The sequence below is a fragment of the Phycodurus eques genome, chromosome 23 (genome assembly GCF_024500275.1).
Source record: "Phycodurus eques isolate BA_2022a chromosome 23, UOR_Pequ_1.1, whole genome shotgun sequence".
Classification (NCBI taxonomy): Eukaryota; Metazoa; Chordata; class Actinopteri; order Syngnathiformes; family Syngnathidae; genus Phycodurus; species Phycodurus eques.
Window position 1 is genome coordinate 5,948,536 of NC_084547.1, and position 14,387 is coordinate 5,962,922.

Below are 14,387 nucleotides of genomic sequence, written 5' to 3' on the forward strand. Positions count from 1 at the left end.
ATGACTGTATTATACTGCCCCCGGTGGCCAAGTCACACACCCTAGAAGGAGCTGCAATTAATTCACCATGTTGTGACTTCATTCATTCATTCATTGTGAATTCATTATGTTTTGACGATATGTTTTTTAGAGAGCAATATTATAGAGTGCTATTTTCATTATTAAGAAACACGTTTCAAAATTTGTATTGGGTTTTTGGGGAGGCTGGAACGGATTAACGGCCTTTCCATTCATTCCAATGGGGAGAGAGGATTTGAGATATGCATGTTTTGAGTTATGAGCATGGTCACGGAAAAAATTAAACGCAAATCTCAAGGCGCCACAGTGTAAGTGGTTGCAAAACTAGTGAGGATACTTTTTGAACACATTCCAGTGTTTCCTCCGCATATTTGCGATTGGGTACTATACTTTGTGGTACAACTAGCTAGCCGCCGTAATTTGCTGGAACAACAGTGACTCGGTGGCTTTCACCTAGTCACTGTTGTTGTGCCCATGCCATAGCCCTATCTACAATAAAAGTAGTGCTCTGGCACCATCATGTGGCATCTTGCTGTCAAGTAACTAGAATGACGGAAAGGGAGGAGCTTCTAAGTGCCCCACAACTCAAAACCAGCAGCTGTGCCATCCAAAAATGTGTGCCCGGTACGCCACAGTTCGTCACAGCTCAACCGGCCGCCGCCGGGTGGGGAGGGGGGACGGGGGGGCTCGCTCGGCCAAGCGGGCTCTGTGTGTTTATCAATTGGCTCGCTCACGTGGTGCCTCTCTGCGTTGCCGTGGCGACCTGCTCGGGCGTCGCTGCCGCGCAACCGGCAGGGCGCCTCGCGCCGTTGATTTGGTTTGATGACCAATTACACCTTGCTGATCGCCATAACGACCGGGGGCGGACGTCACGCCTCTCCCCCTTCCGATACGCTTATTGACGAGTATCGATCATTCCAAAAGCTCCTCTAATTGATGAGCTCACACACAAAGTAGAAAATCAATCATTCTGAGGGATCAATATGAGTAATGGCTGTCTGATTCCCTAATGCGTGTCTCAGTGAAGGGGATTTGTCGTCTTGAGAGGCAGATGAGACAATGCGCACGCATTTAGACGGTGTCTCTGGAGGGAGAGGTTTCATCATGTTTTATTCACACAAACACACATGCATCTACCCACTCACACACAGACGACAATATATTGACTTTCTCTACAAGATTTATCGTCTTACAACACAAGGAAAAAACAAAGCCAAACTTACACGGGGCACTAACAACAATGTGTGTATCTACTAATCACAGTGTAGAAGTAGTAAAAAAATAAATAAATATGTGTAGCATTTAAACAGCACCCTAAACCTCACCCACTCGGGACCCATATGGTGAGCACAAAAAAGAAAAAAAAAGAAAAAAAAAAAAGTTGCGTCACAGGTTTCAAACAATTTGGCCTATGCAGCTAGTTTTCCAAAATAGGAGCTCTCTCACACACACACACACACACACACACACAAGCACGCACACTCACAGATGTCAGGTCCCCCTCTTCACTGGGACTTCCAGCTTTAAAACAGAGAAAACAAAAAAAATCTCTCTTTTTCCATGTAAACGAATGTATGATTGTTATTTTTCTAGAAGCGGACAGCTGGCGCACGTTGTTGACTCTTTAATAAAAGGCATCCTTCCAAAAGTGTTTGCTTTCCCCTCCAGCGCTACGTCCCACCGGTGGGAAACAAACTGTCTCCATTGCAAGTGACTTGTGAAACGAGCAAAAATGTTCCCTCATAAAACCAAGAATGACACCTTGTGCATTTAAAACAACTACCTTAGCCTTTCAGTCTGCTAGCCTAATGCTAAAAACGCAACAAAAGCACCTCTGTTGTGGTGCTTTATTCACCTTAAGCAACGGATTGAACACAAATGTTGCAGCAACACGTAGACAGACAATTGAACTCCATCATATATTCTTTATCCTTTGCATCGAACGACAAATATTAGTGCTGTATTAATGCGCTAAGAGAGGAGTTGCCGCACAACAAAGAGTATACCAGTCTGTCTGTCTTGTACTGCCCGCAGAGGGCCAAGGTGGGCACACCAGAAGGAGCAACGCAATGGCCATTCAATTGATGCAGTATTACAAAAACTGATGAATTATTTTGAATTATGTCCTCTCAGTGTGCAGAGCCCCCCAAAAAAAAAAAAAAAAAAAAAAAAAAAAAAAAAAAAAAAAAAAAAACGTCAGACTCTGATGATCAGCAAAATATTTTTGGACGAGTCTCGCTTTGTGGCCCGGTACCAAATGGCCCACAGACCGGCCGACTAGCGCACTAGCTTCGCCAAACCAAACGTCTTTTATTTCCCGGTGTAAAGGCACAACACAGTGCCTGCGTGCAATGTTAGCCTGACATGGTTGAAAGCTCTTTTTGCCGCTTCTGTAACACACTGTGTGTGTGTGTGTGTGTGTGTGATACTCGTATTGCCGAGAGAGACGTGAGGGTTTTCACACAAAGCTCTTGTGTGGGCCGCGCTGCTGAATAGGAACCAGCTCTCATCTTTTCTCTCTTTTGCACGCCGCATCGAACTCTCCTCCACCAACTTGTGCTAGGAGACACACGCACACATACACACACACCTGCGTCACCAGGAGCCGGCTGTCCTTTTGGCAGGCAGCAGCACACGGAATCCAAAAACTGGACCATCAGGAAAGTGCTACCTTGTCAAGGCCCCCAAATGGGGTTTGAGTTTTTGCCTGCCCGATTGGTGGGTATAGATTAGGGGATGTCATCAGTCGTTGCAAACTGTGGGCCCGTGAAGCCCTTTGCGACTCTTGTGATTTAGGGCAATGCAAATAAACTTGACTCGCCAGGCCCCACTCTTTAAAGCCACACTCATTCAAAGTCACAGATACTACAGTTTAGAATGTGAGGATGGCGACCAAATGGACAAAAACAATACCTGCGTACCTCACATGCATATTTTGTTTTGGTATTATGCACAAAGTTTGAAAAGATGTAGAATTCACAGAGTACACCACTTCGCAAGTTTTCTGAAATCCAAACCCCTGCGATAAACGAGGGACTAGTGTACACACACACACCAACAATCGGGTCAAATTTGAGTATGTACATCGCTTGCAAAGGCCCGGTTATCAGATGTCTCTGAACCTCTCAAGTATCGTGTGGTGTGTTTTTTTCCTGACCAGTCTGCTCAGAAAATGGTGAGGGCTGACAAATGTTAAAAAAAAATTCATATCCAATGGCCAGACATGCATTTGATACCTGCAGTAAGCACACACTCAGATTTTTTTTTTTTTTTTTTTTTAATTCTTGGCGCTCACATTTTTTAAAATCGGTGTGTGTGTATGAGCAATAGAACAGATGTTGTATCACTAGAATTCAGTGCGTTGCTTTCCAAACTCACCACAATGTTGTCTCAAGGACCCCCAAAGCTTGTTCATCACGCACAGCCACGTTTTACAGTTTTTCTGTGTACACGGTGCCCCCCTGTGGAATGGAGGGAGAAAAAAATATATATACAACTGAGCCTAGTATAACGAGTGAAGACCGCCACTCGAATAGCTTCGTTGAGGTACATTGCGAATAATAATGGTGCGCGTCACGGAAACTGACGAGAGACAAACCTCTTCGTTACTGTTTTCGATCTTTGGTCAGTCCTCATTGGTCGAACTCGTGCCACTTCTTCTGCTCTGATTGGTCGGTGTAGAGCCGAAGGCGGAAGTTGTCGTAGCTGCGATGAGCCATCGAAAGGAGAAGAAAACAATCCGTTTATAAAGCTTTAAAGAAGGATACATCGAGCGTTTCGATCAGTGAGAGTCCAACAAAGGCGGGCGGAATGACTTCAGTGGCTCGCTTTTGGCTTTTGATGACCGTCGCTGTGGCTGGAAGGGCGAAGAACGACGGCGACGACGAGTGGGTTCATCTTCCGGACAATTGTGAAGGTAAGTGAGCAGCGAGCAACCCACAATGCACTTGGGCGGTGACAGAGCCACCTGGAATATGCAATGAAATTAAGCGTTGGTTAAAAAAAAAAATAAAAAAATAAAAAATGTTGTTATTGAATTAAAATAGTTTTCACATTTAATAGTTATCAGATGAGTTTGGTGTTATAATACAGTTTAATTGTCACATCTTCAGTGTGCAAGTTTGTCAGCATCGAGATGAAGTCCGCGTTCGACGAAACGGGGAAGACCAAGGAAGTCATCGACCGCAACTATCGCTTCATTGACAGCAAGGGAGCTCCGCCCATCAAATATGTCAAGTCGTAAGTGGGACTGCGAAAGACTTTGCTGCTACGTGCCTCAAATGACCTCTGGACTCCTGCATGTCCACAGCGACCTGCGCTTCATCGAGGTGCTGGAGAACGTGTGTCACAGGCTGCTCGAGTACAACCTGCACAAAGAGAGAAGCGGCAGCAACCGCTTCGCCAAGGTAACGGGCGAGAACCTCGAAATGAAGGCCTGCCGGTTCATTAGCTCCATCGAGAAGAGTTCGTGTACTTTGGTTGTTTAGGGCATGTCCGAGACCTTCTCCACCCTTCACGGCCTGGTCAATAAAGGAGTCAACGTGGTCATGGACATTCCGTACGAGCTGTGGAACGAGACGTCGGCCGAAGTGTCTGACCTCAAGAAGCGGGTAAATATGTGCCGGAGTTGTATATACATACACGTTAGGGGAACAAGTGAATGACATTTCAATGGGTACGAAAAAAATGAGGAGCAATACAGATCTTAAATTGGATTTACAAGCTTGGTGAGGCAATAAAACCAACTGGTAAGTCGACGGTGCCGCTGTATTTTGTGTGTCAGTGTGACGTGTTGGTGGAGCAGTATGAGGACGTGATTGAAGACTGGTACAAAGGTAGCCAGGAAGAAGACTTGACCACTTACCTGTGTGAGAAGCATGTGCTGAAAGGAAAGGACACAGGTGAGACGCACGCAATATGAGGGCAGCTACGTCCCACGGCGACGTCTGACCGCTTTGCGTGATTTGCGCAGCCTGTTTGAAGGAGGAGTGGACACCCAAAAGGAAGGGAGACCAGGCGGCCATTGCAGAAAAGAAGAAGAAAAGCAAAGCAGTTGACAGCAAGAAGAAAGTGAAGGAGGAGGAGGAGGAGGAGGGAGTCCAGCCTCAGGTGTCTCTGTCTGGGACCAAGACTGAGCTGTGACAACTCGAGCCGCAATGCAGGAACACTTGCGTTCCTCTGTACTTTTGTTTTAATGGTAATGCTGGATGTGTGCGTGTGTGTACAAGCTGCTATTTAAAGATGCACGCGTGCGTGTGCATTTCCTAGTGTTTTGTTGTAAAACGTGCTTGATGCTGTGGCATTTGTGTCTTCCAATAAAGTTTTATATGTATAACTATTGACTAGTTCACTCAACTGAGATAGGGAAAAATCTGCAATGTGAAGACATATTTTGTAACTTTCAAACCTCTCACGCTTTAAATACATTTCAAATACATGAAGTATTCTTTAGCACCTGTTCTTTGCTAGCGCAATTCTCCAAATAAGAGGCAAAACCTTCTTGCTTTGCTTCACAATGCTTATTTGTCACTCCCAGTTGAAGTTAATTGTGAAACCGACACACAAAATAAAGGACAACTACCCAAACCAAATAACTTCAGCTAACAAAAGTCGGCTAGCCTAATGCTAAAAAACCAGCATACATTTTAGGCGGCTTGGCGTTGTTTGACTGATGATCTGGGGTGTTGTAATGTCACCCTTTTGCCTCTGGAGGGAGCCAGAGCTCGCCAAGAATGACCCGGCGGCGTTGTAATGTCACACTGTCACCACTCGAGGGAGCCGGAGTTGCAGAGTTCTGCCCTCCATCTGCCACTTGGGCCTTCAGCGACGAATTGAACTTACTCCACTATCACGTCGCAATGATACAAAGAGATAAAACGCAATAGAACACGTAACTGTGTCACAAACATCTGGAGCAGTTCACACTCAGTCTTTCTCAAAGGACATTTTCAAATAAAGACTTCAGCCCGAACATTGTGTTTAAATAAAGCAAGCGCCTCCGGGAGTGAGCGCAGGACACGTTTAAGGCGAGCGCAACGTAGACAGACGACGACAAACGACGTCCGCAGCACTCGACGCCGCGTCATCTGTTTGGTTTGCTGGCGACCCCGCAGGTGACCTTGGCAACGGGACCCGCCCGACGAGAGCGTCGCCTCCGTGCATCTTGGATGTCTTCGCTGCACACCCGCCAAAACAGGCCCACTTTGAGCGCTTCGGTTGCGACAGAGCGACGCCACTTTGTAGGAAATCTCAGTGAAACGCTTTCCAAACTCACAAAGAAGAATTTTGGAAAACAAACAAACAAACAAAAAAAAAAGGGCACCTCGAGCAGAATTGGCGACATAACGGCCGGCTGACAAACTGAACTGTGGTTTTGCTCAACCGCTAGCAACAACTTGATGCTAACATTATGGAAAACGCCTTTGATGGGCTAACGCTTGGCATCGCTAGTTTTGGGGATATCACCCATATTTGAAACCAAATGCTGGAGCAACACATGTAAACAGACAATACAAGTCTCCGTCCCGCATCCACCTCGCCGTCCCGTCAGCCGCTCTGCCCGCGTCTTTGGAACTCACCACCGCTGGCTCGCCCCGACACACTCACGAACCTTCTTCACATCCAAACTCGAGACACATCTATTCCGGACTTACGATTCACTGTAACATTTCCCATGTCGTTGGCCATTTTAATTGTCGTTTTATGTTTTGTTATTTTTTATCGTATTGACTTCTTTTAGCTACGTTTGTAGAGTGACCTCGAGTGGCTTGAAATGTGCCTAGAAATAAAATGAATTATGATTATTATTACTGGCACCAGCTCACCGCCATTGAATGTTTTTGGCGCAATGGAGCGCAAATACGCTAACGTGCTAATCGCGGAGCTGTGTGGCATTTGGAGCAGAAAGGTGTGACACGCAAGCTTTCACACTGGCGGACATTTGCATCCACGCCTCAGGGCCCGCCACCAATAACAGCTGACCTTTGCACTGCCAAATGACAGCAAGGAGAAATTTGGACGTCGGGGTTTTGCGTCTCCGCCCGCCCTCCGTCCATTTCTCTCACTGTTCTTCTTTTTCGGGATTTGCTGTGTGACAGATTCTGGGGTCCGTGTGCGCTTCTTTTTCGGGATTTTGTGCGGCACGCTCGTGCTTTGCGACACCGCCCAGCAGCCATCGAGTCAACAACGTTTTTGTTGTTGTTTATTTACAGCTTGTGCGCACATGGAGGTTTACTGGGTTTGACGCACGCGTTGTACGACCGGCTTTCATTTTGGGAGGAAATTCCCATCTTAATTTTCCTGATAACGACTCTAATGAAGATTAATGGAGCAAGGTGCCCGTCTTCCCTTTCTTGGCACCATTTTTAGTCTGTCTTTTTTTTTTTTTACATCCTCAAATAGTTTAGTTAACCTTCGAGTGTCTCTATTGTACCCAAAGTAGAGCTTGTCTCGGTGAGGCGTTACCATGGTTACCGTGCCACCTTTAAGCATCGGTTTGTCGTCGCGGTCCGCCTTGCCCGCCTCCCGCGCGGTTACTCGCATCCTTCACCTCTCCATCCCTCCTCATTCCCTCCATCGTCTCTCGTCCATCCGCCGTCCATCGCTCGGCTCTTGGGGCTTCCATTAGGGGGAAATGGAAAAAGTGACATCAGCTATTTGGTAAAAGGGATGGAGACGGCGAGCGAGAGGAAGGAGGCGGCACCCCTGGGCGAGGAAAGGCCGTGCGTTCACGAGTGCGGAAAGAAAAGAGCAGCAAGTGCGCGTCACCCCGGCGCGGTGGTTGTAATGGTGTATATTTGCGCTCGGTTCACAGCCACACAAACAGGAACCCAAAGAAAAACAAGCGAGCGGCACTTCTATCTACACACATCAACACCTGCTGTACATTTCAAATTCACAAAGAACAGACACCGGCATAAAAAAGCGCGGGTGACCAAGTTACAAAGTGGAGGCCAGGAGCACTTGATGTGCTCACCCGCCGGCCGGAGAGCAAGACAACGAAAAGCGCTACTCGACTCAATCGCCAAACGACTACTTCCTGGTCAGGTGGAGGATATAATACTCTAAAAATCACTTCGTCATAAAAAAAGGTTTTTTTGTCTTTTGTTTTAAGATGTCCTTCAAGGTGATAGAAAACGCTTCATTGAGTCCAAGACGAGGTGTAGGAGTGGGTGCATGTAGGGTCAAACACTTTTCCAATACAGAAAACAAAAAGAAAGAAATGAGATCCCCCCCCATACGCCGGAACATTATTATTATTCTTGTTCTTTTTTTTTTTTTATACAGCGTCTCGCTTCAGCGCCTATGAGTCGATTGCCGTCCAATCCGAGTGGGCCAGCCAAAGAGGTGGACACAAGTTCTGCCAAAAGAGGTCATCGCGTTCCGGTCCGCTCGGCCTCCGCGTCCGCGTCCGCGTCCGTCCGTCCCGGCACGCTTCACGCGGGAACAAAAGCCACGGGAAGAGGAATGAATTATTATCACTTGTTTGATGATGATGCGGAGGAGAGGCCATCGTGCGGGACGAAAGTTGCATCCCGCCTGGGGAGGGCGTGGCAGCGGGGGGGCTCCGGCGCTCTAGAACATGATGGTGGTCTTCAGGAAAGCCCGAGATTCTGATTTGAAGGCAAAACAAAACAATCAATCAGTAAAACATACGCACATGGACAGTATATGTTGCCGTGAGAAGGTATCGGCCCCCTTCTCAAATTCTTCGATTTTTGCATCGATTCCCCACTTTTGTGTTGAAAACCATCAGACAAATGGAAATAACACCAGACAAAGATAGGCCAAATAAAATACAGTTTTTAAATAGCGACTTCAATGATTTAAGAAAAAAGAAAACTATTCAAAACTACAAATGAATTGCCCCCTTGTTAAATCATGAATTAACTGTGGCTAATCACATTTCTGGTTCATTCTCACCGACCACACCCAAGCCTGATCGATCACCTCCAGACGGGAAGTCACTTCCATAGACTGTCGGACAAAAGATGTCAAAAAGCTGCAACGCCCCAAAGAAATTCAAGAACGGATGAGAAATAAAGTCATTGGCGTCTATCGGTCATCGGCCATTTTAAGACTCCGACGAACCACGGTGAGAGTCCAAATAGAGAAAACACGGCGCAGTGGTGAACCTTCCCAGGAGCGGTCAAAGGAGCATAGCTAAGTTCCGTTTGCCCGTCTGTGGCGTTTCACATTATTCCTTAGCGTTAAGCTAGTGAACTTTCATTCGACAAATTATCTATAGATCATGTTTTAATAAGTTTCAACGCATACGGGATGGGGAAAAAGTCTTGAAAAAAATGTCTATGGTCTCTATATGTCGCAGATGATGAGATGGGATTCGGTGTATGTTGTTGCCGCCTCCTTTCCCTGTTCGGCCGCGATCTCAGATCTCCTCTTAGCGGGCGCACGCGCGCCTTCCTCCCCCCCCCTGCGGTGTCATTGTTTTCTGCCAACGTTGCAAAGTGTTTACATTTTCTGCATAGCGGCGGCCTTAACGCCGCCCCACTTTCTCCTCTGCCATTCGCCGCTCCCTGCAGCAGATAGGACATCTGTTGGGAAAAGTTGTTTCTGTTTTGCTTTGACAATGTTCTCTTATTTCCTACTCCTCTTTGTCCCTCTCATCTGCTGCCCTTCGCTATTTTTAACAAGCACCCCCCTTCCCCCTTTCTGTCCCCGAGTTTGCCACGCAGCACGCCTCCCATTCCTCACCTCCCGTCCTCTATCTGTTACGCCCGGCTTATTTTTATCCCGACCCGTTCTGCTGACGTCTTGCCGCCTCCTGCAAAAGGTGTTCGGACGCGACAAATTCTGTCGCGGGGACGCCGAAACTCAGCTTTCCGCCTTCCGCCGTATTTTGCTTCTTGTTTTGACGGTGCTTCTTGGTCAGGTTATTGTGCGGCGCCCTTTTTTAAATCTCTTCCTCGGTGCTTCTTTTCCTTTTTTTGGGTGGCATACTCCTGTCACGTTTTTCCACCCGTCTCACGCTGTGCTTCCTTTCCAGGTTATTGCATGGCATTCTTCCGTCACGCTCCCTCACTTCTTTCCCTCTGCGCGTCGTTTTCAGGCTCCCGCGCGGCACACCGCTGTCGAGCTTTGTCATTTCTCTCCATCCGCGCTTCTTTTTCAGGTTGCACGGAGCAGAGCGTTTGAAAGTCCCGCTTAAAGCCGGGAAAGACCAACCGACCGCGTGACCGCCATGACAAAGAAAGCATAGCGGGCAGGCGGCGCACTGTGACAAAAGCGGCTCACCGATCGCCGGCAAAATTACGAGCGCCGTCGTCTCGGTCTCGTTTCCTCGTCGTGGCGCCTCGTGATTGCCGACCGGAGGCATTGCGTGCATTTGCGTGCGCGCGTCGCCCAAATGGAAAACGGCACCGACCCGCCTCGTTAAAGTCCGTCGGCGGGTCGCCGTAAATGTCAGCCGGCCTGCCAACGAGGCCAACTCTTCCTCCCGCTGCACTCCTTTGCCTCCTCTTCCTCGGTGCATTTTTTGTCGCAACCTTTCCCATAAAACCTCCTCTTCCTCCCCGCGTCTCGTCTGATTCTGATGCCACATCTTTCTTTGTATTCAGCACTTTTCTCTCCACTCGTTAATTAAGAGCGTGGAAGGTGAGAGGCGAGCGAGGTTTGTGTGTGTGCGCATGAAAACCACTGTAGGTGCAAAACGCTTTGATGGCAGTAGGCCTGAATGTGTGTGCGTACAGCAGCAAAGGGGGCCTACCGGGCCAATCAACATTCATGAAATCAGGTGGGTCTGCAAGTGTGCGTAAATGTGTGTGCGTGCACACGCCGATGTGCGCGCACAGAAAAGTGAGGATCGAAAAGAGGTCTAAAGAGGAGAGAGAGAGAGAGAGAGAGAGAGAGATAATTAGAGTTGCCTTTCTCACCCAAGTGCGGCTCAAACTCTCTCACACCCATCGTGTAGCGATTTTACACACACGCAGCGTTTCAAAAAGAAGCTTCTCAATGTCAGGCAGGACTTAGCACAGCTGGTGGAACAACAATGACACATGCATACTAACACACACACACACACGCGCGTGCACGTGCAAGAGTGTTCAGTTAGTTGGGAAGTGTTGACAGGAAGCAGGTTTTGGTGTACTGTAGGTGATTTGATATCATAACAGGATTAAGCTATTTAGGCGCGTGTGCGCGCGCATGCGTGTACCTTGCACAGCTCCGTTGCCGTCCCGCTTCCCGTTCAGTTGTTCCCGCGGGTCAGACGCAGCGTCTGCACGAGACACAAGCGTCACGACTTCGTCTCCGCTCCATTTTCCTCACAACGCGCCGCCAATTTGCTAATTGCTACCCCCCCACCCCCGCCAAATGAAAACTAAGACTAAAACAACGCTAACTGCTCCGAATCAAAGAAAACCTTGGAAATCATTTTTGTATGAGACATCTGCGGGCCCCTGGAAATCATCTTTCCCAGATATCATGAGGTCATCTTCGTTGTATTCCAGGCAAAAAGAGCAGAAGTACCGGCAGCGTTGTCGTCGTCGTCGGCGTGCGGCGGCTCGGGCGAGGACGAGGACGAGCGTTTCAGAGCGTCCTCGTCCCTCTCCCTCCGCTTAGACTCGAACTCCAGCGCCTCCTGCAGCTTCCGCTTGGCCTTCTTCTCCTTCTTCAGGCGTTTCTGGATGGACGCTGCAGCAAGAGGAAGAAGCCGCTCCGATTAGGATTGACGCCATTTCCCAGAATGCCTTTTAACAGCTCACAAAACAGACAGTCTTGCGTCATTGTTGCTGGAGGTCAATTGGTCACATTCTGGACAATTATTTTTAGTTTATTCGTCAGGGAGCACGTACAGACATTAAAGGCGACGAGTAAAGATGCTCCGTGCCAGATGATAATTTTCTAGCTAACTTTCATCTTCATCCCTGTGGCAGGTAAGAAAGAAAATGAAGAAAAGAGTCGAAAAGTTAGGCGTGTGCATGCGACCTCTGCTCTGCAGTTCAGAGGTCAGCTGCCGCTCCAGACTCTCTCTCATTTCCCGTTCCCGGTAGAGCTCCATCTTCAGCTCCCTCTTCTCCGCCTGGATCTGCTTGTCCTGCACGCGGGCGTTCTCCACCGCCACCTTCAGGAGGCCCTGAGAAAAAAAAAAAAAAAAAAAAAAAAAACACACACACACACACACACACACATACTTTGTTCAATGATGTGCAAATAAAAACAAAGCAAAGAAAAGGAGTGTCGAGGTTGCACCTGTATGTTGGTGAGGAGCGTCTCCACGGACGACAGGCTGTCGGCGAATAGGAACGGGGCGGGGAAGCCGGCGGGCAGGGCTTGTCCGAGCGACCGTTCTTCTTCTACGGACACAGGAAACATGCAATACAGTGAGCCCTGCTTTTTGAGGACCACCTGGGGGCGGTATAAGACAGACAGACGGACATTGAGACACCCGACTTCCTGTCGCAGCTCATCAGTACGGCACTAATATTTGTTGTTCTACGTAGAGGATAAAGAATACACGATTGATTACTGTTATATTGTCTGTCTACACGTTGCTGCACTGTTCAATCCGTTGCTTAAAGGCTTGAAACAACGCAACAGGGATGCGATTTAGTGTTAGCATTAAGCTAGCAGCTAAGCTATGTGGTTGCTTGAAAGCAGCAACATGAAATTCTCTTTGCTTTATTTTTCGTTTTGACAGTAAACTTCAACTGCGAGTGGCTTGAAGCCTGTTTTTGGAAGAATTGCCCGCTAGCTGCATCTCCAATCTGCAGGCGCCGCTGAAGTTCACCGTTTCCGAAACACACTCGCTCGCTCGCACACACACACAAACGAGCTGAAGACACGCTTACTAAAGTGTAAAAGTCAACGATGCGGCATCACAGGGATCAATTACATTTGACACACACACATGCGCGTGTCGTTAGTATTCAGACAATCAGGCGAGGTACTAATTGGCAAGGATTAAAGACACCCTTGATTTGAGTGTGTGCGCGCGCGCTCATTGCGAGTGCGTCACAGTGTCTGCTCAGCCCTTATTGCCTAACACACTGACAAGTGAGTGAACTCTGCTGTGAAATTAACGCTGATGAAGATGCACTCTAAAGCGCACGCACGCACGCACACACCGGCATGTTTTAATCTTGGATCTGTCACTCCAGCCACACTTTTCCTCCTCCGCCACATGCGCTTGAACTTATCCTCTCGTTGTTTGGAAGAGGTGGGAATCGGGAATTTCCGAGGACGGAAAATAAAGGGTGAGGCCCCGCATGCTTTTAGCGGGCCACCTCTTGACCCCTTTTAGCCCCGCCCCATTCACTTAGCCTCTTTTTTCAAGACCCCTCCAATCGCTCCCCCTCACGCACGCACGCACACACACACCCATCCTCATCGGTCTGATTGATGGCTCGGAGACAGGTGATCAATAGGAGCGGCGAAACATCCTGACACTTCAGTTTGAGCGTGTGCGCGTGCATGCGTGTGTGTGTGTGTGCGCGTGTGCGTGTGTAGATACAGGAGATGAAGAGAGTGAGGATGATTTGTCAGTTGTCAAAAGAAAATGGATGAAGGTGGATATTATGCAGAATATCTTGACATACAGTGGAAGTGTGTGTGTGTGTGTGTGTGTGCGTGCGTGCGGTCTGACCTTTGTCCTTTGTGATTTTCTTGACGGGTGTTTCAGCGTCGGCCAGCGCGACGTCCGCATCGGCCGACAGCGGGCCTGAAGAAGGAAAGCGGCCGTCAGCGCGTGCGTGTACGACGAAGAGCGAACAACCGCACGTACGTAACAAAAGTGTTTAGCCTTTTTGTTTGAAAATACTTCAAGATGTACGTGTCAATGTTTTTAAAGCAAGTCAAAAAATACCGTCCACCGACCGAGTCTTTCTGGCGAGCTGGAGGCCGAGCTACTGGGCTGCGACTGCAGAGGAGTGTTGGCCTCGTCAATAGAGGGCGACAGAGAGGGACTGTCACACACCCGCTCCTACACAAATAAATGAGCATTATGCATTCCAGACAGAAAAAACGCCAAGCGGGTTCAACCTTGATGACGGGCGCCCGGTGCACGTGTATCTGCTGAGCCGCGGCGGCCATGTTGGCAATAGTGCTGAGGTGGTTCATCTGCGACATGGCCATGGCCACGGAGGCGGGCGGCAAGCCGATGGGCAGCAGCGGGTGAGGCATCATCATGAAGGGCAGGTCCAGTCCTGAAACGAAGAGGAAAAATGACAGCGAGTCACATAAGCTAACGCCTAGCCTAGCTTCTTCTTGAAAAACGGATGCTACTTCATCTAACGACTTTCTTACGCCTACACATCCCGACACGTTTGAGCGGTCAAAGGTATGAAACCCTCCGGCGGCAGGTCGTCATGGGCGACGAGAGGCGCCAGCAGCTAGCTAGCGAGCCCGCGAGC

The 14,387-nt window shown here is 48.5% G+C and overlaps 3 protein-coding genes across 6 annotated transcripts in view; 1 reads left to right on the top strand and 2 right to left on the bottom strand.

Moving 5' to 3' along the window:
- LOC133397656 (GRB2-associated-binding protein 1-like) overlaps positions 1 to 3,928 on the bottom strand; it is a 43,665-nt gene extending 39,737 nt beyond the window's left edge. For both annotated transcript variants that reach the window (XM_061668806.1, XM_061668805.1), the window contains exons 1-2: positions 3,617 to 3,928; positions 3,397 to 3,479 (exon numbers count right to left, since the gene is read on the bottom strand). The gene's annotated coding sequence lies outside the window, so the exon portion shown is untranslated. The remainder of the gene's footprint in view (positions 1 to 3,396; positions 3,480 to 3,616) is intronic.
- Positions 3,681 to 5,354, top strand: cnpy3 (canopy FGF signaling regulator 3). Its single transcript, XM_061668814.1, has 6 exons — positions 3,681 to 3,934; positions 4,131 to 4,257; positions 4,328 to 4,424; positions 4,506 to 4,628; positions 4,802 to 4,919; positions 4,991 to 5,354. The coding sequence occupies exons 1-6, from the start codon at positions 3,829 to 3,831 to the stop codon at positions 5,158 to 5,160; spliced, it is 741 nt and encodes a 246-aa protein (XP_061524798.1). The 5' UTR covers positions 3,681 to 3,828; the 3' UTR covers positions 5,161 to 5,354.
- Positions 5,355 to 7,788: 2,434 nt separating this feature from the next.
- Positions 7,789 to 14,387, bottom strand: part of LOC133397658 (dachshund homolog 2-like) — a 30,678-nt gene continuing 24,079 nt past the window's right edge. Inside the window, exons 5-12 of one of the 3 annotated variants that reach the window (XM_061668812.1) lie at positions 14,017 to 14,180; positions 13,852 to 13,894; positions 13,622 to 13,696; positions 12,229 to 12,332; positions 11,965 to 12,112; positions 11,506 to 11,670; positions 11,192 to 11,254; positions 7,789 to 8,630 (exon numbers count right to left, since the gene is read on the bottom strand). In XM_061668812.1, coding sequence (XP_061524796.1) covers positions 8,593 to 8,630; positions 11,192 to 11,254; positions 11,506 to 11,670; positions 11,965 to 12,112; positions 12,229 to 12,332; positions 13,622 to 13,696; positions 13,852 to 13,894; positions 14,017 to 14,180 — 800 coding nt within the window. In that variant the 3' untranslated portion in view covers positions 7,789 to 8,592. Of the gene's footprint in view, positions 8,631 to 11,191; positions 11,255 to 11,505; positions 11,671 to 11,964; positions 12,113 to 12,228; positions 12,333 to 13,621; positions 13,697 to 13,851; positions 13,958 to 14,016; positions 14,181 to 14,387 lie in introns of those variants that run through there. The other 2 variants (XM_061668810.1, XM_061668813.1) reach the window with 2 other exon arrangements.

Bases quoted from the DNA above. Each gene is read 5' to 3' on its own strand.
- cnpy3 (XM_061668814.1), top strand. From the start codon at position 3,829: ATGACTTCAGTGGCTCGCTTTTGGCTTTTGATGACCGTCGCTGTGGCT. The intron at 3,935-4,130 runs GTAAGTGAGCAG...TCACATCTTCAG, and splicing joins TCTTCCGGACAATTGTGAAG to TGTGCAAGTTTGTCAGCATC. The intron at 4,920-4,990 runs GTGAGACGCACG...TGATTTGCGCAG, and splicing joins GCTGAAAGGAAAGGACACAG to CCTGTTTGAAGGAGGAGTGG.